At 51.5% G+C, this 22,938-nt stretch overlaps 2 protein-coding genes across 7 annotated transcripts in view; one reads left to right on the forward strand and one right to left on the reverse strand.

Moving 5' to 3' along the window:
- Positions 1-5,484, forward strand: part of NOL4L (nucleolar protein 4 like) — a 38,409-nt gene extending 32,925 nt beyond the window's left edge. For 3 of the 4 annotated variants that reach the window (XM_024128662.2, XM_007122351.2, XM_007122350.3), the window contains exon 8: positions 875-1,497. In XM_024128662.2, coding sequence (XP_023984430.1) covers positions 875-1,095 — 221 coding nt within the window. In that variant the 3' untranslated portion in view covers positions 1,096-1,497. Of the gene's footprint in view, positions 1-874; positions 1,498-1,544 lie in introns of those variants that run through there. The other variant, XR_003683027.2, reaches the window with a different exon arrangement.
- A 3,988-nt stretch (positions 5,485-9,472) lies between these two features.
- ASXL1 (ASXL transcriptional regulator 1) overlaps positions 9,473-22,938 on the reverse strand; it is a 61,152-nt gene continuing 47,686 nt past the window's right edge. The window contains exons 4-12 of one of the 3 annotated variants that reach the window (XM_055089866.1): positions 20,288-20,408; positions 20,114-20,211; positions 19,446-19,539; positions 18,835-18,987; positions 17,461-17,624; positions 17,269-17,365; positions 15,858-15,963; positions 14,939-15,572; positions 9,473-14,398 (exon numbers count right to left, since the gene is read on the reverse strand). In XM_055089866.1, the coding sequence (XP_054945841.1) occupies positions 11,477-14,398; positions 14,939-15,572; positions 15,858-15,963; positions 17,269-17,365; positions 17,461-17,624; positions 18,835-18,987; positions 19,446-19,539; positions 20,114-20,211; positions 20,288-20,408 (4,389 nt within the window). In that variant the 3' untranslated portion in view covers positions 9,473-11,476. The remainder of the gene's footprint in view (positions 14,399-14,938; positions 15,573-15,857; positions 15,964-17,268; positions 17,366-17,460; positions 17,625-18,834; positions 18,988-19,445; positions 19,540-20,113; positions 20,212-20,287; positions 20,409-22,938) is intronic. The other 2 variants (XM_055089867.1, XM_055089868.1) reach the window with 2 other exon arrangements.

A 22,938-nucleotide genomic window follows, 5' to 3' on the forward strand; every position in this document is an offset into this window, starting at 1 on the left:
CGTTTGGGAAAGGTGGAGAGGAGACCAGGCCTGGTGGCCCCAGCACACCCCCCCAGTGTGTTTCGGTAAGACTGCAGGCTCCCTCTTTGTTGCCACCGTTCAAGGGCAAAGGGGAGGTGATTTCTCTAGAGGGCCCCTCTGGGTCCTGTCTGACCTTCCGACCTTCACACACCCACCCCACGCTCCCCGGTCCCAGCAGCATTAATCTTCCACCTCGCTTGGGCACAAGAGAACCTCTCAAAGGCAAGGGGCTTCGAGGTGCTGCAGCCCATCAGGAGGAGGCTCAGCCCCCAGCGCCTCTCTCCACCTGCCCCTCTAGCCGCTCCAGCCCCGGCGTCTTTCCCAGGCCCAAGCAGGAGGGCAGCGCAGGGCAGCCAGCCTCTTTCTTGCTCTTCCCTGGCAGCAGTGGCGGTTGAGAAGCCCCTTCCTTGTCTCATGAGGCGCACACATGGGTGCTTCTTTTCCTGGCCTTCTGGGGCTCCACTCTGGACTCTGTCCGGGGCTTTCCACACCCTGTCCCCCTCGGGGGTGTCGGACCCCCACCTACCGGCAGTGTCTTAGCCGCCCCCTCCCCAGCCAGCTCGAGGCCGCCAGAGCCCAGAGCGTGGAGGCCTGCCTGACAGTCCTCAGAGAGCAGCCGAGGTGCGACGAGTGCCAGGGAGCTGGTGTCAGAGTCCTGCCCGGCCCGAGGCCAAAGCCTCCCCCACCCCGACCCCAACGCAGGATCACCCTCGGGCTTAACAGAGAAGCCCACGTCTTGTCTGCAGGCCCCCTTCTAAGCACTAGGGGTACAACCGTGGAGACAGACGAGGGCCTCGGGCCCCCAGGATAGGGGAAAAGGTGCCCCTCCTCACCCTGGCTCCCCTCCTCGCAGGGCCCACGGACCTCAGCATGAAAGGCGGGGCCTCCACCACCTCCACCACGCCCACGCCCACGCCCTCCAGCAACAGCACCAGCCGGACCATGCCCACTGCCCAGCTCAGCCCCACCGAGATCAGTGCCGTGCGGCAGCTCATCGCCGGCTACCGGGAGTCCGCCGCCTTCCTGCTGCGCTCAGCAGATGAACTGGAAAACCTCATTTTACAGCAGAACTGACCCAGCAGCACGTGGAGTGCACTACCCTAGGGAAGGAGGCTCTCCCAGCCCCGGACCGGCTTCCCGCCTCACCAGTTGGTACCTTTTGTTATTTGAAAGAGGCGGATGCAGAAGAGCTGCTTCTAGCCACACTCCAAGCGCCTGAGACTCTGGGCACAAGGACACTTTGTTTTGGAACCTCACCACACGGGTGCTCCGACCTGCTTGGAAGAGGCCAGCGGGGCAGCTTTGCAAGGGCTGGGGCTCCCCCTGACAAGGCGCTGGGGCCGCAGCTCTATTTAGAATCATCTTCGTGGACCCTGATGTTAGAATCCCACCCCCAGATAATTACCTTTCAAGTCTTAGGTGAGCAGAATTGCATATTTATTGAGAAAAACAAAGTGGACCCTTTCTTCCTCTCCCCTTAGTAATTTATTTTTCTGAAAATGGATTCTTTTGTGTTTGTACAGATTGCCAGTCTGTGTCTGTCTGATCAGAAGGATGTATCCCTGTGACCTAACATTCCATATCACTACACTGGCACGGGCTGGGGGCCGGCAGGGCTGGGGGCAGCGGGGGCGCCGGGCTGGCTGTCCCTCTGAGCCCCCAGCCCCGCCAAGCAGGAGGACCTCACCCACACCCACTGCAGAGCAAAGACAAACAAAAGCGGCTCCCCCTCCCCCATCCCACAGGCGCCCCAGTCACACGGTCACCCGGTCACCCGTATTCTACCTCACACTCCAGCGTGGGCTTTTCCAGGATGTGCCCTGAGCCTGTTCTGAATGGCTGTCTCCCACCTCCCCCACCCAGTGTGTCTGCCTGGGAGGTAAGTCCAGAGGGGAGGCCAGGAGCTGGAGCCCAGGGAGGAGCCCCTGGCCCCGGCGCTTGACAGGACAGAGTGCTGGGGCACGGACAGCCGGTCAGCTGGGCCCTTGCGCTCACCCTGCCCCCAGGGAGCCAGGTCTGAACACTTCTCCGCACAGGCCCTGGCCCCTCGGACACCGGCCGGGAAGGGCCCCCCGACCCCACCCGCCCCTCGTTGCTGCAGGGTGCGCCCCTGGCTGTCAGGAAAGGCAGCTTCGAGCTCCCGGGTGGACCGCAGCTCCTGTCCCCTGCCCCCGTGGCTGGAGTAAAGGGACCATCAGCAGAAGTGGAGAAGCCACCTGGGTTCTCCTAGGACCAGCCCTTCTGCAGGGGCCAGTCCTGGAAGAAACCCATAATCCCTGGAGTGTGAAAAAGGGCAAAAAGAAAAGGCTGGCCTGGTTTCCTTCCTCCCCGATAGGCACTTCCTCTTGCTCAGTGCAATACCTACCAGTGCTGCTAAAACCAGGGATTTGCCCAGACCTCACAAGGCCCACAGGGCCTCTCCATGCAACACTCCGTAGCCATGACAGCAGCCCTCTGCTGCCCGGAGCTGGCAGAAGCCCTCTGTTGCCTTTCCGCCCTCAGAGCAAAGAGGTCCCAGGGGAGCCGGGGCCGAGGGGACCCTAGGGTCGAGGGCCACTCGACCCCAAAGCAGGCACCCCCTTCCCAAACCAGCTTTTCTGCAGCCAACTGCCTCCCGGCACTGTGGCAGACCACCCTCAAGAGGGGTGGTGAGGGGGCTCCAGTGTGGATGCCTCCTCCTCCTCGGATCCGCGACTGAGCTACGGGCCCCGGATCCAGAAAGTCGGAAGGGCAGGGGGGTCCTGCCCCCTGCTTGCTTCCAGCCCCGAGAGGTTGAGGGTGGCCTTTGCTGTCCCAAGTGGCCTCCAGCACCGCACGCAGCCACACCACCTCTGCCTTCCATCTGACCAGTCCCCAGGCTCCAGCCAGGGCCGGGACGCTGAGACCCGCCGTCAGCACAGCACAAGCTCCAGTGCCCGAGGCCGCTCCCACCCCCCCCACAGCGTCCACACGTCCCGCCCCCATCTGCTCAGTACTACTCACGGACATTTGAATTTGTGTAAATATTTATTTTTGTGTGTGAACAATACTACAAAAAGTAATCAGTAGATCTTTTGCAAAATGTTACCCCAGGCAATTTGTGAAAATCTAATGTTGAAAACTGGCACAGACAATCGCCGCCTTAGAATTCTTGACATCAACTGCTTCACATGTCATTTCTCCTCCCGGAGGCAGTACCCAAGCCAGGCACAAACGGTTAGCTTTTCTGAACACACAGGAGTGAGAAAGACTGGGGAAGGGGCTTCCGCCACTACCCGCACAAGGGATTAGATCTGAAGCTCAGTATAAGCTACAGTGTGAAGTCGTGTTTTTCTGAGTCAAGCTTGTCCTAACTGACCACCTTCAGCGGCCTTAGTACCGCGATAAGAGTGTAGGTTCAGTGTGCTTCAAAGAGAAAGGAAGCAAATGATGATAGTGGTCAAGGTCCACTGGGGCTCCCAGAGCCCCTCCAGGACAGTGGATCCCGTCACGTTGACCCCACCTCTTGGGTGGGCTCCTTCCTAGTGAAGCTGCACGTGAAGCCCTCGTGACGGCAGAATCAGGAGCAAGTTACTGTGTGGAAACAGGATTCCATTAGCTAGTCCAGTCAGGGAACTTGTTCAGTTTTGCTTTTGTTTTAAAAGATGCAGCGTCAACCCCATCCCTCTCCTCCTCACTTGGAGAAGCACCAAAGAGCTGGTGGCTCTGCTGAACCCAGCTCGCTGCTGTCCCCCCTCACCCCAGGGACTGCCTTCTCCTAAAGGGAGCGTCTAAAGCCCTGCCCCACAGCCAGTTCTTACGGAGGGCCTCAGGGCACAAATTGATCATTTGGGATCCTACGTTTAAGAGGTAATGCAAGAATAGAATATACCAGTTCCAGAGTCTTTGCAGGGGGCTAAATCCCACAAGGTTGGAATCAGAGGAGAAATGGGAATTTGGTCTTAGTGGTGGGTCATCTGGTAGACCAGTGAGAGTACAACCCATCTAAAACTCATTTTACCGTCACCACTCAGTTTATACCCAAGGACAGTGTTGAGGGGGAGGGGGACCGGCAGGGGGTTGGAAGGTTTTAGAAGATTTCAAACAAACAGGTGGAACCCAGCCATCCCTATTCCCAAGGGCCACTTATGACTCCAGGGGTGGTTACAGGATTAATTACCAGTTCATTTTCAAAATGCTGCTTTGAACTCAGAGGGTTGATACTTTTAATTTGTAATTTTTTGTAAAACTTTTTACAAGATAGTAAAGTATTTCACCAGAATACCAGTTTCAATCCGTCCATGGTCTGATTTTTATATAATTTAGTGGTGCTTTAGAAACTTTGTTTTTGTTGTTTATGAGCTAAACAGCTCAGTCCTTTTTCGCCTGTATCTACCTAAGACCAATGTGAACCTTTGTATTTTTGCTCCTAATTTTGGACTCAGTGAAAGTGTACTGTTTACATGTACAGATGCCCCGGTCCCTGTGTGTCCTGCAAGACTCGCTCCTGAGGAGGAAGGTGCACCTCAAAGCTCATCTGCTTAGCAAAGCCACAAAACAAAAACCTCTCACTTTTTACCTATGTTTCCACCTAAAAACAAAAACAAAAAACCTACACCACACAGAACTCAGATTTGCTGAAAAATACTTTTCTAAGCTCAGAAAAATCTCCATGCGGCAGATGGCCCATATGCCTCTGTCATATGGTCCATTTAGGAGCAGGGCTCAGAAGGGAGACTTCCTACCGGCTGCAGGTGGGACACTGCGTGGACTCATGAAAAGTGAAAGTAGGACTTGGCTGCAGCGCCCAGAGCCGGGGGTGGATATAGCTCTTCTCCTGACAGCCTGGGAATGGGAAGGTCACGTTGACTCATGGGAGCTTCAGGGTCAAGCCACCCAAGATTTAGGAACAACCCGAGAGCGAGAGGTTTCCAATACCCTGGCATAATTTAGATGCGCTGGGGAAGAGCGCAAGTTCCCTACCTGACATGAGTTTTGAGACTTTCCAATGCAGATGGTATAAGCATTTCTTCAGGGTCCCCTGGAGGCAGCTCATTCATGAGGCATCACCTCTGGGGAGGGGCAGGGGGCTCCAGACAGTAAGCATATGGCACTTAAGACAAACAGCAGATGGCACCAACTTTTAAAGATGACTCTTTATTACTTAATCAATGGCTTCACCTCTAAATTATATTTTTACAGATATGCACCTATGCAACTTAACGTGGCTCTTCTAAGCAGGTGAGGACTTCCTCCTTAATGCTCTATAAAAATTATTTGTGTTCTATATAGTGAGTTTTTCCAGTAAATGTGGCTTAATATTTTAATTCTTAGAATGTGTCTTCTCTATGTGATGCAACTAAATTCTGTTTTGTTTGTGGAATGACTAGCACAGGCCAACTCCCTCTCCCCTCACTTAACAAAAGACCAATGAGCTGTTAATCGAGCTGTTATCTCCATGGTATTACTTGCTAAATGCACTGATTTCATAAGTATGTGGAATCCTTTTTCTTTTGAATCTGTATATCATATATAAGACTGAATCTACTTAATAAACACTGAATAACAAACTGAATGCTTTATTTCCACTGTGTCCTCTCAACAGCAGCACTGCCAGTCAGTTCTGTTCCCTCCAACTCTAGTCTGGCACTGAAACACCATTCTACCAGTAGATTCCACGTTTTTAAAAAAAAAAAAATTTTATTTATTTATATACTTATTATTTTTGGCTGCGTTGGGTCTTCGTTGCTGCCCACGGGCTTTCTCTGGTTGCGGCGAGCGGGGGCTGCTCTTCGTTGTGGTGCACGGGCTTCTCACTGTGGTGGCTTCTCTCGTCGCGGAGCACGGGCTCTAGGCACGCGGGCTTCAGTAGTTGTGGCTCGCGGGCTCTAGAGCGCAGGCTCAGTGGTCGTGGCGCATGGGCTTAGTTGCTCTGTGGCATGTGGGATCTTCCCGGACCAGGGATCGAACCCCATGTCCCCTGCATTGGCAGGCAGATTCTTAACCACTGCGCCACCAGGGAAGTCCCAGATTCCACCTTTTCCTAGCCAATAAGCTAGCACACAGAAGGTCCTTGGTAGATTTTCTTGAACAAACGAACTTGTTACTTTTTTTGGCGCCTCACCCTTCAGAAAGGGAAGGAAATGGATCTTTCCTGGTCCTCATCAGGTGCCCAGCACAGGTGCACATCATTTTGGAATCTCACCGTTGCCTTCCCAGGGAGGTGCTCTAGCCCCGCTTACAGATGAGAAAGAGGGCACGCCGGGTGCACACCTCGCCTGGATTCAGCCAGCGCCCAAGCAAGGTCTTAAATGCAGCTGTTTCCCTGCAAATCGCCCTCTTTCCACTCCCGGTCCCGTCCGCCCAGGGCGCAGCTCTTCTGAGACTGAAACCAAACTCAGGCGGCTGGGAAAACCGAGGAAACACCATCCCTGGTCCTGAACCCTCAGGACTTGACACTCCATTCGATCCAACACCTGGGATCCCCTTGAAGGAAACAAAAGGGCTGCTTTTTTTTTTTTTCAAAGACGTTTACTTGTGTGCAGACTTTTTTTCATCCTGCATTCAATTTAGGTTAAACTTTGAGGAAAACTTTCAGGAATGTGACTGGGGCCAAACCTGATTATCAGGAGTTTAAAAACAATTCTGTGTGAGTTAAAAGCATAAATGTAACTGTTAACAATTGCTTGTATATACACCCCCCCCACACACACTATGTGGCAGTCATTAAACGTTTATTTTTTTTGTAATGGCAGAAGAATCTCTTTCTTTTTTAAATGAAATTCTGTGCAGTAGCCAAATATATACAACAGGTAAAGGGAGAGGGGCCAACAGTTTGAAAGTGCTGCCCCGAGGGAGTCTATATACCCTGGGGCTGAGATTCGTAAGAAGAGGAGCAGGTACCTTCAAAGCAGAAGGTGGCACTTCATCTCAGATGCAGGTAGGGACCCAGAGCAGCAAATCCTCAGTGATGCCAGGACAGTGCCTGTCCCACCAAAACTATCACTGCTGAGAACCACCAAGGGACCACGAACTCCCCCACCTGGGACAACACAGCCAGAGCCCGGGCCCACGGCACATGGTCCGCGCTGGCCCAATGGAAAGCACTCACCTCCAGCCGAAGCTGCAGCCAGCCGCTGGGACACTGGGATCCAAGGAGGAAGCGCTTGTGGACAGAGAAGGGCTGCTTGGTACCGGACCGGCTTCTTTAAATGGAGCTCCAGACCACCGGTGTTAAGCGCAGAGGACGACATCAAAGGGGACGCCCCCATGGAACGGTGAGATCAAAGCTACTCAGTGACCGAGCAGGCGAAGCCCAGCTTACTTGGTGAGGAGGAGGCGAGACCGTGCCTGTAACGCACTTTTAAATCTAAATGCACTAGTGAAGGTCAGTAGCTACAGACTGAAGGATAATCCTTTGCAAAGTCCTCTCTCCCCTCTTTTGTATAAACCCAGATTTTATTAGGTTTATTATCAGTCAGGGGGTTCTTCAGTGAGGGGCTCCAGCTGCCGGCGAGGCGGAGGGGAGGCTCTTAAACCATCTGAAATAATACAACTTTGTGTGTGTGTACGTTCCTGCGCGGAGAGGGTCCAGAGCTCCCACTGGACTCTCAGAGGAGGCCGTGTTCCCAGAAAAGTTAAGAATCACTGCACTGACGGCTGTATTTTTGTTACTGTCATCCTTACAGAGCTTCCATCTACACCTTTTGGTTGTTAGAGATGTTCATTCCAGGCTTTCAAAATGATGCACAAAGAGGAAGCACAGGGCGCTGTCACCATTTGGTTTCAAGTATTAACCTCCAGGGTCACAGAGCCTACCCTCTCCATCACTTTAAACGGCATACACACACACACACACGGGCAACACATACACACGGGCAACACACACACACACACGGGCAACATGGCCCGTGCAGCCTCCTCTCAGGGCACAGAGCAGGCAGACGCTTTGGGCTTTGGTCCCCGAGGCCGGAGGGATGCGGTTACTCTATTGAGTGTAAACACACACACACACACACACACACACACACGCACGCACACGCACGCACCCTCTCAAGCAGGGTCTGACTTCCTCATGAGCAGGTCGAACATGAAACAAACGGGTGACACTGTGCCTGGCCAGTAAGACAGCACTCTTTCCAGATTCTGAAACAGTAGATTTCCTTGTCCTTTGGACCATGAGTAAAATAAGCCTCTCCTGCCAAGTACTCAGTCTCTAAACCCAGGACTATGCACTCAGCTGTAGTGAGATGCTGAAAGTCAGACATCCACTCAGCTCGCACCAGCCCTCAGCGCGCCACATGGGCCCCCCTCTCCATGGCTCCTCCCTGGGGTGAGGGTCAAGCAGACGACAGGAGCCATGATCTCTCCTGTCTCGCGAGGTCCCACACGAGCTAACACGATGGGGTACTTCCTATGCGCCACACACTATGACTTTATGCAGTAGCAACTCTCAGCCCAAATGAGCGATGAGAAAGTTGCCAGGGGCTTAGTGACTTTACCCCAACCACTGAGCTGGCAAGTAGCCAGGCCCCCACTCTAACCCAGCGCACGTTCCACCTCCCTGCTGAGATGCAGTTGGCAACCTCAGGTCCCTGCCCCGGCTTCCAGCGCATTCTAAGCTCCTGCAGAAGTAACTGGGCAAACAGACTCCATGACATGAAGGCCCATGTACACATCACCACCACCGGGCAGTTACCCAGGCACCACAAAGCCACCCGACTACGACTTCTCTACCCGCACCTCGATCAAATCGCAGCACCGCCAAGACTACAGCTCGCACTGCCCCCAAAACATGTTCCGACGCGCGTAAAATCTACTTTCTCCAGTTCACGGGGAGCAAATTAATGGATACGTACTTTAATTAATCTTTCGAGTCAACCCCTGCAGTCTGCCATCCACTCGGGCTCGTCAACCAGCGTCAGACCCCATTTCGGGCAGGCCCCTCCCTCACTGCTGCTGGTCACCCTCCCCCAAGATCGTCGGCCAGGAGGAGTCCCTCAGGCAACCTCCGTCTCAGCAAGGCGGTTGGGGTGAGCAGCTGTGGAGGGACGTCCCAGTTCACGGCTTCGATCCACAGGCGAAAAGGACCCCCATCGGTTTCATTCGATTTTGCTTCCAGTCCACACGGTGGATAAATGGGTAAGTCCGCCGTGTCACGCTCAGTCTGATGAAGACCAGCAACACTGACAAGTCGCACCTTTGGGACCAACGTCTCAGAAGAACTCCACACACGAGGGACTTCCCTGGCGGTGCAGTGGTTAAGACCCCAGGGGGTGTGGGTTCGATCCCTGGTCAGGGAGTTAGGGTCCCATAGGCCTTGCGGCCAAAAAACCAAACCATGAAACAGAAGCAATACCGTAACAAAATTCAATAAAGACTTTTAACAATGGTCTATATCAAACAAAACAAAAAACCCCACACACTAGAAAATCGGCTCCAGCGCCGAGGTGAAGTGAGCCGGGGTCTGCCTCCCAACCCAACCTTCCTCCCAGCCCAGCCAGCAGGGCAGCCGCAGAAGATGACCGAGACCACGCGTACAGGTTGTACAGGTTTATTTTTCCAAGACCACAGAGACATACAAGAGCAGTGCTTTCCCTGGCGGACCAGTTTCCAACCGTCCCCTAGGGTGGCCCCAAAGGTCACAGCAGAAGGAAGAGGAGGATCCAACACGCTTGCGTCTCTGCTCCCTGTCTTTGGTAAACAGACTCTTGAAGCTGACAACCTGGACTTGGCCAATACTGCATTTAAATCACCACCACATCTTTGCCAACTTCCCACTCATGCTTCAGATGACAGAAATGCCACAATGGATGAAAAGTGGGGGAAAGAAAAGACCTTTCAGATGAAATGGGACTTGCTGAAGTCATACCAATTTTACAGCTCACACAGACGCACTCACACAGGGAGACCTAAGTTCAACAAGGAAGATGCTCAACTCACAAGTCGAGGTACAAGAAATAAGGCAGGAAGCAGGGTGAGGTGACACGGCTACGGAGACATCTGCTTGCTGGAAACGTGCTGGGAGAGAGGCTGGCAGCTGGCATAGCTGTTTCTTCCTTAACCTGCTGTCAAAAGTATGTCCAGTGGAGCCCTGTGGCCCCAGGAAAGCGTGGTCCCAGGTACTGCTGACAGGTGGGGAGCCCAGAGCCAGGTCCAGAAGGCCCACCTGGCGGCTGCCCAGGGCACTCACCCTTGAATCCAGAAGCACTTGACACTGGTGGTGATTTGTCACACATGGCAGCGAGCCGCTAGTGAAGGTCGGAGGAGAAGAGATGAGGAACAAGACGCATTCGCCCAGCAGCGAGCAGCCGGGCTGCCCGTGGCTCTGCAACTGTAGCAGGTCCACCGGCTGACCGGTGACAGGGCACCGGGCCAGCTGGCAGGTCCCAAGTCAATCACTCCACCCCTCACGTCGGGCAGCACAGCACGCAGTGGCTCTGACACAGGTGGAGAGAAGTCAATTACACCACTTTAATGCAATGATGCCGAAGACGTAAAATAAGGGAGAGTCGTTCGTGTTCTCTGTACAATACATCCATTTACAGAATCGCCCAGTACTGTGTACAACATATAAATACATGATAAAACATTAGAGGTGCAGAGAGCATACTTACAGAAGCCAGAAGTTCACTTTATACATCCAAGGATAAAGAGTTAAAAATATAAAAATAAGAAAAACACACTGCTTTGAAATGTAAAATGACTTTCACATACACAGGTGCGTGGAGATGCCCACTCCCACAGAGTCCAAAGTGACGGAGAGGGTGTCAAGCAGACAAATTCACCTGCCAAACGTCTGGACACCTGACTTACAAGGAGGAAAGACAATCCTATGCCCGACCCATTGTCCAAGAAGGTCTATTCAAGGTTCCGAAAGCTCCTGTGGGCCAGTGGATTTATTCGGAGACAGGTAAGTCCCAAACTGGTTTCAGCAACAGAACCAGAGGTCAAACTGGCTCCATCAACTGGCAAATGACTGTGACCCTGAGGTCAGCAGGTTCTTAAGCCCCCTGGTGGGCACTGCTGGGAGTTGCTTTAACCCTGTGCTGGCTTCTTCCCCATCAACTCCCAGAGCAGCAGCCAGAGGAAAGTCGGCAGGGAGGGGGCAGTGGAAGACTGACATTTCTACTCAGTTCGGGTAGGTTAGTCCCCTTGGTGGAGAACACAACCTTCTTGCTTCAGCTTCAAGTTCCTCTGAGTCTCAAGGAGGCTGCCCACGCCGCACCAGGCTCTGTCTGTGTGACAAGAGCTCGGGCTGGCCGGCCAGCCTTGGGCAGCCCAGCAACCTGCCCTGCAGGAAACCCTTCCAGCAAAACCAGAAGGCCGACAAGTGGCCGAGGGGCTTTAGCACTACAGATTTTAGGGAGAGGCAAGAGAACTCTTGCCTAGAGAGACAGAGTCTATTTTATCAATGATATTCTGTATACAGATTTAAGATCCGTCATTATCAAAATACACACACTAAATATACAACTTTTCCCATGGCCATAATTTATTATCTCACCACAAGGCACAATACACAGAGCTTTGAGGGTCCAATACAGTCATCGTGACAGAACGCACCACAGCCCTGGCACATGATCATGGCTTTCAGGCTGCACGCACACTGGAGTGAGATGCTTTCCACCGTGCTGCTGTCGGTGAACATCTGCAAGGAAAGTGATGCGCTGTGGCTTGCACCAAAGTTTGCTTTGTGGCTCAGCTGCACCACACTTCCGGCAAGGCCTTTGGCAAAGGTGGGGGAGCCGGAGGAATAATTAAAGCTGGTGGAACTTAGCTGGAGTTTGGAAAGCTTCCCATAAAATGCCTGCTTGATGTTGAGCTGGGAGGGGATGGAAGAAGGCTCCAGAGGCTGACTGAGCCCTTTCCCAGGCTCTCGGGGTAATTTCCAGAAGGGCAAATCAAGGACAAAGGGCATCCCTTGCAAGTGATCCACCAGCTCCCGAGGACTAGGCCCCGCTACATTTCTGTTCTCTGCATTCGCCTTGAGAGGCCCCCCATCAAAAGTCTTCTCGCTCTTGATGCTGCCAACAGAGGCAGGCGGTGGCTTTGGGGCCCAGTCTTCCCTGGCAGTCTGTACCCCACCAGACACAGAGTTTTTGCTTGGCCCCGACTTCCTGCTGGGAAAATCGGGAGGGGCATCAGCAGGCAGAGGTGTTGGCTCCACAGGCCGGGGGCACTGAAGGGCTGCAGCCTCGTTTTTGGAGCCAAAGAGCTTCTTCCCTTGGCCTCCAGCACTGTTCTGAACACCCAGGGCCCGACCTGCCTGATCGGGACCCGAGGAGACCACATTTGGAGATGAGAAACAAGGGGCTCTCGAGGTAGTGAGATTTCCCGGACTCGCGCCTGGGGCAGCACTTGAATTACTGCACTGGGACAGGTCACCAGCTTCCTCCTGATCTTCAAAACTAAAGGGAGAGAACTGCTCTTTGGAATCCACTTCTTCTACTTTCCCAGAGGCAGCCATTGGATTTGTCACTGGATATAGGGAGTCTAAATTCAGGGCGTGTTTGGAAATCTTTGGGGGCGCTCCAGGAGCCTGGGCGGCCTCCAGCCTGGCGAGGTCGGTGCTTGCTTCACGGCTCTCAGGTAGAAGAGACTCCTTCAAAGCTCTTAAAGAACTGGGACTGCTACTGCCAACCTCACAACTGCTTTCCCCAGGGTCTTGCCAAGATCCCACACGCAGGGAGCCGCCACGGCTCTGCTCTGTCGTAAGTGGGAGTCGTGGGGATTCAGGTTTGCTGCCACTGTGGGCTGGACGAAGAACCTTCTCTAGGGGCAAGCTGCCCTGCAGCAACTGCATCACGAGGGGCTTAGTGGCCTCCACCGAGGACGCGAGCCTGCCCAGGGACACAGGCCTCGGCTGGTACTCGGTACTGGCCAGTAACAGGGAGTCCGGGATCTTTTGGGGAACCGCACATACTCGAGACACCCAGCTCTGTGGAGCAACCATCCCGTCTGTCCTTGTGACCAGACTCAGGTCACCGTTCACCTTGGAGAGTGAGGTGGAGCGGTTCCAAATGTGTTTCTCACGCTGCTCCACCGCTGAGGACTGCTTCGGCACTGCAGCTTCACTAGGCTCAGCCTCAATGCTGTCCTCAGAGAAGTGGCCTTCAAAGTCAGAGGCTGTGTCTGTGGACTCGCTGTGAGGACTCAGCGCTTCAGAGCCTCCACTGATTTTCAGCTCTTCACCTTCCAGCTGTCTGCAGTCATGGCCGGTGCTGGCAACGCACCCTGGAGATGGCACTGTCCAGAGTGAAGCCAAGTTGTCGGGTGGATCCAGACCCTCCTCAGCTGTCAACCCCCCAGGTGACGCTGGAATGAGGGGAGCAGCTTTCTCCCACTCCTCTCCAACCTGCGGCTTAACAGATGGGACGTCTTCTCTGGAGTCGGGTTCAGGCTGTCCCACTGCCTTGTCATTTGACAGGCCAGGCATCCAAGGAGCAGCACCAGCGGAGACGGGAGCCTCGGTTTTCAAGTTTTCTTGTCTAGTAGCACTTTCCCTCGCGGGTGGGCCCGAGTCACCAAGTCCTGATTCGTCATCAAATGGTCTGTCCTGCAGGGAACCGGCCATTGATGGTTCAGGGATGGGACTGGGGGTCACATTCACAGGATCCTTCACGGTGGGATTACTGTCACTGTCTAGAGCCTGGCCAGTTCCTTCTTCCAATCCAACATCCCCTGCTAGAGCCTGAACAGGACTTTTCTCCAGGGGGATGGTGGGTCCTTGCTCCTCATTACCCCTTTCCCAGGAAGTGGTACCAGACCCACATTCAGTTCTACCTCCCAGATGCAACGCAGCCTGCTCAACTAATCGCTCAGGTGCCGGGATTTTGGAGGGCGGTGGGGGTAAAGCCTGGCGTGGCTGGTCCCCAGTGGGAGCAATGGGGAGTCGGGAAGCATCTTCCAGCCCGCTTCTGAGGCCATCTGGAACCCTCTGTCGTGGGTAGCTCTTCTCCTTTCTGGGAGAAGCCAGGTCCTCTCTCCTGGCTCTGTACACGGCAGTTCCAGGACGGACACGCTCCCCATTTAGAGGACAAGGCGGCAGTAGTTGTGTTCGCTGTAGATCTGACGCACACTCTCCAGGGGTACCTGGGGCTCCCCTGGGATCAGGGTGGCCACAGGCCTCACCACCATCACCACTGCCGATGCCTCTGCCACCTCCCTCATCGGTGGCCCCGCCGCCACCTCCACCCGGGCCACCCCCCCCTCCGATGGCAGTGGTGGCCGCCTCTCGATGGCAGTGGTGGCCTCTCGCCCCTCGGACCTGCAGAGCACGGGCTTTAATGTCTGCAAGGGTCCTGGTGCCAGTCCAGCCCCGGCAGGAGGACTCCGTGATGGGGACGATGCGGGGGCATATCTGGTAAGTGGGCTGACCTTTAACCACCCAGGGTGGTTTGATACGTGAAAGTTGAATCTGCAAGAGAAAAATAAGAAAACAGTTTTAATTGACTGAGCACTCTGACCTAGGAACTGTAAAGCTAAATTGTGACCCTAGTAGCTTAGAGGTCATGGCCTAGAGAATCAAATCATTTTCCTTAAAAATGAAATAACCATGGTAAAATGGCTGTCCAAGACACCACACCATTCTGAGAAGATTCTGCTCAAGGGCTGTTATATGCCACACTTCTAAATTTAATTTCTGGTGGGACTGTGTGAGTCACTACACAAAAAATCTAACACCACCTAATAAAAGATTTTAAAACCCCAAAGGATTCTGACCTCTAGAGATAACTTCAACAGAGTGAACAACCAAGTGAGGAAGAAAAGAACCTTATCCCCTCCCCCTGATACTCAAGTCAGTCTCAAGAACGCCTCTCATACAGAGAGCTCTACACTCCCACATAATTAACACAAGGGCCCAGGGGGCCTTCTGTCCCTGCAAAGGAGCCCCACTAATCTCCCATCGCTCAAAGGGGCCTGGGCTCAGGGCAGCCAGGATCAAACAGCCTCCTACCCGGATGGGCGGGACTTTGGGCTCCTCTTTGGTGGGCTGTGGCTTTTCGGTGTGAACACTTTCAATTGTGTTACGAAAGGACTGACGATCTTCAAGCCGGGGCTTCTTTTCGGGAAAGGATGCAGAGGCCGCCTGCTCAAAGGATTTCCTCTTCTGATCCTTGGGTTCCTGATCCACTGTCTCCTGAGGCAAGCTGGGAATTCTGTCTGGAGACGTGGAGACACGTGCCAGGTTGTCTTGATTGGGCTGGATCCGGGAAGCCACAGTTTCCACCGGGAATTCGGAACTCTCTGGGTTGGGTGCTGCGGAGGATGTGCCAGGCAGGTGGGAACCGCCCACCCCTGCTGCATCGGTCTTAGCCTCCCCATCCTTGTACAGGGGGATGTCTGGTGCCACAGACTGTGTGTCTTTAGCAACCTCTGCTTGTTCTGGCTCCTGTTTTTTGTACAGATTCCTTCGGGCTCTGGTTCGGAGATCTGGCCGAGAGCGTTTCTTGAAATGCCCATCTCGCTGCCGCGTGGCCGGGCCACGCTGCGGTCGTGTTGATTCTCCCGACACACGCAAGTCACTCTTGATTTCAACCTCCTCCTGGCCCACATTCTGCTGCAATGACTCTTCTTTGCTTAAACCCAATCTGCAAACCAAACTCACATTATCAGTTACAGGGCAGAGAGGGCACATACACTATGAATAATATACACCCAAATATTAGATCTCTCAGAACAAAATAAATCTGCATGGTATGTAACACTAACCATAAAAAAACCTATGTTAGCTTCCCCATGAATGGCATTAAGCTAAATGAGAGTCACTGCAATCTCCACATTCCTGGGTGACATAGCAGTATGCATGGCTTTGAGAACACCTGCCTCTGTCCCCCCAGAAACCACACTAGGACTCACAGCACCAAGGGCCTTACTTCTGTCCATAGTAGTCTTCGAAGAACTTTTCTTTCCATTGTTCCACCTTCTTTTCCTTCTCCATTTCCTGTCGTATCCTGACTTGCATCTCATGAGTGAATTCGCCTAGAGAGAAACAAAACTCTTCAAGTGGTGCATTAAGGATATTAAGGTCTGTCTTAGGAAAAGCCAAATCTTGCAGTTCTACCATGTCAAGAGTTTTCAAAATAACACGTAACTTTGGTGAGCTTGGAAATCATTTTTTTAACCCTCACTATCTTCCTCACGCTGGCTCCTGTCTCCCCCAGAGGATCTCTCACATCCTGCTCTTATTCAGGACAGAACTAACACACCTATTATAAGGGAAATTTACCCTCCCCTCGGGCAATCAGTCCTTCAACAGCAAACAACACACTGATCAAAAAAGCAGAACAAAAACAAACAAGAGAATCGTTCTTACTCCAAGCACAGAAAAAAAGTTAACATAGCAGGCTCAGACAGGCCTGCTGACAAGGTGGGCCTCTGGCTGACATCTGGGACCTTGGATTTCAGGAGGGTCCCCACCCCATAACTGACAGGGAATGGCTCACTGTGCCTGAACAGTTGAAGCAAACCAGATGGTTTATGGTGAGCACCTGCTTTCCTTTGGGGAATCTGGCATTTGGGTTTGGGTCACAGAGGCTTCCTACATGATCAGCTCCCGATAAAAACCATAGGCACCAAGTCCTTGACGAGCTTCCCGGAAGACTACACTTGTGACTACGTGCGGTCACAACTCCTTGCTGAGGGAACTGAGCATATCCTGTGGGACGCCACCGGGAGAGGATCTCGGAAGTGTACACCTGGTTTCCCTGGACTACACCCCAGACGTCTTTTCGCTTTTTGCCAATTTTGCTCTGTATTCTTTCACTGAAATAAACTACAGCCATGAGTACAACTACATGCTGAGTCCTGTGAGTCCTCCTAGCAAATCATCAAACCTGGAGGGGAGTCTGGGGACCTCCCAGTGCACTTCCCACGGAGCTTCCCCACAAAATTGAATTACGAGAAGCTAACAATCACTCCAAGTGGCAACATCTAAAAAGACAGAGCACCTGGTGGAACTTACCGAGTAGGTCAATGCCATGCTTACTGGAAAGAATAGGAGTTTATAGTTTTAATGATGAAGAGGCAATGCAGATGAATATATACACACAAAATAGTGAAAGCCCAAACACTCTTGTACCTTCTTTAGAGCTATGGGGCACAATAACATCCACCACGTCTATTAGAGGAAAGCCTGCCTTATACTAAATAATACCCCTTGGAAAAAAAAAGAAAAAGACTGTTGAAAAGTGAGTGTTGGGGTTTTGGGTTTTAAATACCAGGAGGCAAGTGACACCACACATGGCAGGCACCTTTCAAGCCGCTGGGACGAGAATGTTTACTCACCATCAGCCAGGCGTTCCCGCCAGCTCTGAGCCGCGTGGGTGAAAAACTCATTGTTCAGTGCACTGCTGCTGAGACGCAACAGGCCATCAGTCCCCACCTGGAAGGATCAAGGCAAAAAAAAACAATAAAGAAACTCAGAAAGAGAACAGAAGCTAGCCCAGAGAAAGCAAAGAGGAAGCCACCGATATGTACCTGTCTGTCCACTTCGGGCAGGAGGAAGAGGAGCTGCTGCTGGAAGTGGGACGGCAGGGCATGGAAGGTCCGAGAGTTGATCAGGGCCCGGAGGTTGGTGTTGACGAGAATGGACCCAGGCGTCTCAAAATCTATCTCTTCCCCTCTGTTGCGCTTCATTTGACCTGTGATTTTTCAAGCAGTAGGAAGCAAAATGTAGATTTTCAGCTTCTTAAACCAAAAAAGCAAATGCCAACTGAGGGAAAACTTTGGTGGCAGCACCCAAGTTACCCAAAAGTTATCTGCACCCAATGAGCTCAATCATCCAGCCTACCCTAACCTATCGGCTACCGTCAAACCTCAGAGAACACTTGGGCTTGCATCGTCTCAGACAAGACTCAGTAGCACGCTGTGTCACAGCCTGAAGGGCTGTTCTCTTCCCACAGAAAACCAGGCAAGGGGAAGGCTCTGAGCTTCCCTCCAAAGCTGGAGAACAGGCTCCACAAAGCCAATGGGAGAAACGATGGAAGTCTAAAAGTGAATCCGGTCAGCGTCCTACAGAAAAATCTGCAGAAGTCTTCTGTGAATGGGCTGGAGAGGTCTGACCTCCAGGCAGAAAGGTGCTAAGGGTTGTTTAAAGCCCACTGAAATGTCAATACCTCTCACAAAAGCCTCAGCAAATGGAATAGAGACCTGTGAGGCTTTAAGATTGAGCAAGGCTGATGAGCTGGAGAGGCTACAAGACAGCAAACCTAGCTGCCACTTGGGTGACGGTTTATTCTAATTTTCAGAAGCCAAGGTTAGTCTTCTTAATGATTTCATGTGGCCCATCTACAAAACCCAGCATGGGGGCTTTGAGAAATAAATCCAGAAATAGCAAATGGCTTACTAGCCTTGCAAATAGCCCTACTGCTGGTGGGAGGTGCACACGACTGAACTTGTCTGCATAACCCAAATTCAACATAGGCTTCCACTCCATATACTAACTAGGTTATAAAAAAGGACGTCTGACAGAGACTGCAGACGTTGAGAACAAACTTGGCAGGATGCTACCGAAGAAAACAAATGTTGGAATTCTTCACTGAGACACTCAGAAGCAATTTTCACTCACTTGAGCACTCACTAAGCAGTATCAAGGCAGGCACAGGCTACGCCCTTACAGGGACATACAAGGAGCAATATGGCACCATCTCTGCCCACAGGGAGTTCTCTCAGTCTAGCAGAGAAAAATCTCTATGTGACATAACCAAAATACAAGGTAAAAACCAACAAAAAATAGAGGGCCACCTGAGAAGTAAAAATAAACTGTAAAGGAGTGGAGTAGAAGACATTATCTTCTCTCTAGGCCTGCAGGGGCCCCCTTACAGGCAGAGAAATGAGTGCCAAGCCACCTACCTGTGGCCGGCTTCCGGAAGCCTCTCAGGAGCGGGGCAGGGTCCCGGGCGACCTCGGCCTGGCCACGAATAGCAGCGCTGCCCAGGGCCAGAGAGCCACTGCTGCTGCTGGACGGGCTGCCGCTCTCGCCATCGGCGTGGCGGCCTGAGAACCCTGAAGGCACAGCATTCCACCGGTCAAAAGCATCACACGCCGCGCCCACGGCTCTCAGACAAGCTTACTTCTCCCAGCTCTCCCTGAGATGCTGCCAGCAATACCGGTGCTTCCATGGCCCAGCCTTGGGCCATCAGAGATCACCACCTCCTGGTCTGGCTTTAAATTATCACGTAAGAATGCCAAACCGCCATCTTAGTTTGCACTGTATCTTTTACAAAGCACCTGCACACGCCTTCACGGGACCCTCACAACTGCCCGGTGAGGCCAGGGGAAAGGCGCCCAGCAGAGCCCATGCCGGAAGCTAGGTCGGGTCTCACCGCCACGGCGTGCTGCCTGCCAGAGAAGGGCTCCTGACTCTACTGGCACGGCACTACCTAGGCCAAGAGCTGCTGCCAGAGGGAGGCAGGTCCCCAGGACCTGAGGAAGAAGCATCACAATCACGGGTTTACACATACCTGATGCAGATTCCACGTGGGCCCCGTTTACCTTCAGAGGAGTCAGGACAACTCGAGGCAGCATCACCCCGGTCTTCTTCTTCTGCTTGTTTGCCTATTTTCCCAGAGGGGATACAAAAGGAGCCTGAGTCACCCGCAGGCCACAACAGCTGTCCTTCTCCACCACGTCTCCCTCGCTGTCTTGTAAAACAGAGTTAGTGTTCAACCAGCACGGGCAGGTAATGCCAATAACAGCAATGACTCATTCTACTGAGCCAGGTGCCGGCCACTGTGCCAAGCATCACCCCACACTGAAAAGAATGTGTTGCTCTCCCCACTTTACAGGTAAGGAATTTGCCCAAAGCTAGTGAGTGGTGGGGCTGCAATTCAAACTGATGACTCCCAAGCTCATGTTCTCCCCACTCTGTTATACTTCTCCCTGAATGTTCCCAGGTTTTTCATAAATACAAACAAAAGTATCCATCCATGGTAAAGAGAGAAAACAAACTGCTCTGCTCTCAGATCTACTACCCACTTTTCCTATGGCCCACTTTTAAATGGTACTAACAGGTGGAGACCAAAGTGATTTTCTCCACTCTTCAACATGCTCAGTTAACTACAGGAGGAAGAGTCCTGTCTTGTGCCTGCCTCACTTATCCATCCAGGCTAGTCACCGACTCTCCCCCCACCTGTGAGGAAGCTCTGTAGCTGTCCCTGGGATTGGAATGAGGCCGACTCTGAGATTCAGTAGAACAGGAAGCATTAGAAGATGTTTCATCGAGAGAAACTGGAAGAGAGGGAAATAAAGGTTAGACCCTAGCGACTGCTTGTGGCTCTTCACCCATCTTGTCAAGGGCACTTACCATCATTTTCACCACTCACAGTGCTGGCTTCATTAGACTCACAGCTCTCCACATCAGCTGTGTCCTCTGGCTCCTCTCCCTCCACTGCAGCCGGACTGCGAGACCACTGTAGGGCATCCTTCTGTGACAGCAAGGCACAACTCAGGTGAGCAAAACCCTACAAATCCTACAAGCACAGTAGTCATTCCTAAATGTGTATTGCTTTTGGAGAAGAGGGATTTAGAATATTGATTAAATTCCTATCCCTTTCTAATTGACCTCTTTTTCTCAGAAAGTTCTTCTCATACGTACATTAAGAAAGTTAGAAGGACTTCCCTGGTGGTGCAGTGGTTCAGAATCCACCTGCCAATGCAGGGGACACGGGTTTGATCCCTGGTCCAGGAGGACCCCACATGCCGCGAAGCGACTGAGCCCGTGCACCACAACTACTGAGCCCACGTGCCTAGAGCCTGTGCTCCACAACAAGAGAAGGCACCGCAAAATGAGAAGCCCGTGCACCGCAACGAAGAGTAGCCACCGCTCGCCGCAACTAGAGAAAGCCCATGTGCAGCAATGAAGACTCAATGCAGCCAAAAATAAATTTTAAGAAAGTTAGATATAATTTTGCATCTAATCATTCATTAAACATTTATGGGGTGCCTCCTATAAACTACACCATGCTAGTTCCAGGCGGTGGGTGGGGTGGGAATAAGGAGGGGAATCAGGGCCCTGCCTTCAAGGAGCTCAAATGAGTAGAGGACAAAGTCAAATCTATAACAATACAAAGCACAGTGATAGAAGGATACAGAGAGAACTGTAGCAGCCCAGAACAGGGAACATCTAACTCACTGAGCTGGAGAAGAGGGCATGGAGGTACAGAAGGGAAATAAAGATCAGGGAGGTAAGGTTTCCAAGGAGATGTGTTGCTTGAGCTCAGTTTTAAAAGAAGTCAGTTAATAGACAGATGGGTTGCCAGTGGGGAGGGAGAGGGAGTCCTAGGTAATGTGATGAGCCAATGTGGAAGAACATTCCAAATTCAAAGAAACCACAGACTTCAGTAGATGTGTGGGAAACTGGATACGTGAGGAGGATAGAGAGACAGCAAGAGGGCTGATGATAATCATGGCACTGTGCTGAGGGATTAAGACTGGTTTTTTTGAGTCTGAAGGATATTAATCAGGAGAATGATCTGAGTTTTAGGAATTTCATTCTGTTAACCATGGGAAGTCTAGAGGCAGAAGAAGAGTTAGATTATGACAGAAATCTACTGAAAAGGATAAAGATCTAAACTAAAGTAAGATAGTGGGAACGAGGCCAGAGTGTAGAGGAGAGTTCCACTCCAAATTTCATCTCCTAACAAATACTTCTTCCAACAGTCTCTGTCGTGGAGTCTCAAAATGAAACTCTACCCATCCCCAAGGAAAACTTAGGAGCTACCTCGAAACCAGGAAGGAGTATGAATGAATATTGGGAGATGGAGAGAGGAGGAGCAGATACAGATTGGGGTGGGGATATCTTCTTTGAGTAAAAGTGTGTGAAAAAGAGTAGGTAAAATCATGATTCCATCACTTAAAAATATGCCAGAAATTTACAAGGAAAATCCACAAAATTCTAACTCATCAATTCCATGAATTCCTTGATCCACCACATAGTAGCCTCCCCTTATCTGAGGGGTTTTTTCACTTTCCACAATCAACCATGGTTGAAAAATATTAAATGAAAAGTAGCAGAAATAAACAACCCATTGGTTTCAAATTGCACGCTGTTCTGAGTAGTGTGCTAGAATCTCACACTGTCCAGCTCCGACCTACCTGGGATGTGGATCATTTGTCCGGCGTAGCCCACCCATTAGTCACTAAGTGGCCATCTCAGTTATCAGATCGACTGTCATGGTATCACAGCACTTGTGTTCAAGAAACTCTTCACTTTACTTAATAATGGCCCCAAAGGCAAGCGTAGTGTGCTGGCACTTATTGCTCTGCCTGATTTGTACTTTCTTAGTGTACCTAATATATAAATTAAACTTTATCATAGGTATGTATGTATAGGTAAAAACATAGTATATATAGAGTTAGGTACTATCCACAGTTTCAGGCATCCACTTGGGGTCCTGGAACATATTCCCCCACAGACAACGGGGGACTACTGTATTAAGTCTTCATCAGTTTATTTGCATTAATTTAAGCCAACATCAGGCTGACTTAAGTTAATAAAAAAGAAAATGGCTTTTTATATCTTTCTCTCTTTTCCCTACCAACCATAAATGCTCCTCACAGGATCAAAAGCTAAAGAATATTTTTAGTATTAATCTTGCAATTAGGCTTACTTGGAATGATGCAACAAATTATTTATTCCCTGAATCAAACTAAGACAGGCAAACTAAGACAAAATACTCATTTAATGAAGAAAAGGGGTCTATTACATTGTCAAAACTGACCCCAAAACTCCAGTTCTGGCAAGAGTGTGGGAAAATCACATATACACTGTTGGTGAGAGTGCAAATGGTATAAAAAGGTTTATACACAGCCAGTGGGAAAGTAAACTGTAAGCAAAAATCTAAAAACTGTATATACCTTTTAACCCAACACTTGTAAGACTCACCCAGGACATTATCTTAAAAAGGAGAAAATCAATCGATTGAACTACATTAAAATTAATACCCTCTGTTCAGC

Source organism: Physeter macrocephalus, chromosome 14, assembly GCF_002837175.3.
Source record: "Physeter macrocephalus isolate SW-GA chromosome 14, ASM283717v5, whole genome shotgun sequence".
Classification (NCBI taxonomy): domain Eukaryota; kingdom Metazoa; phylum Chordata; class Mammalia; order Artiodactyla; family Physeteridae; genus Physeter; species Physeter macrocephalus.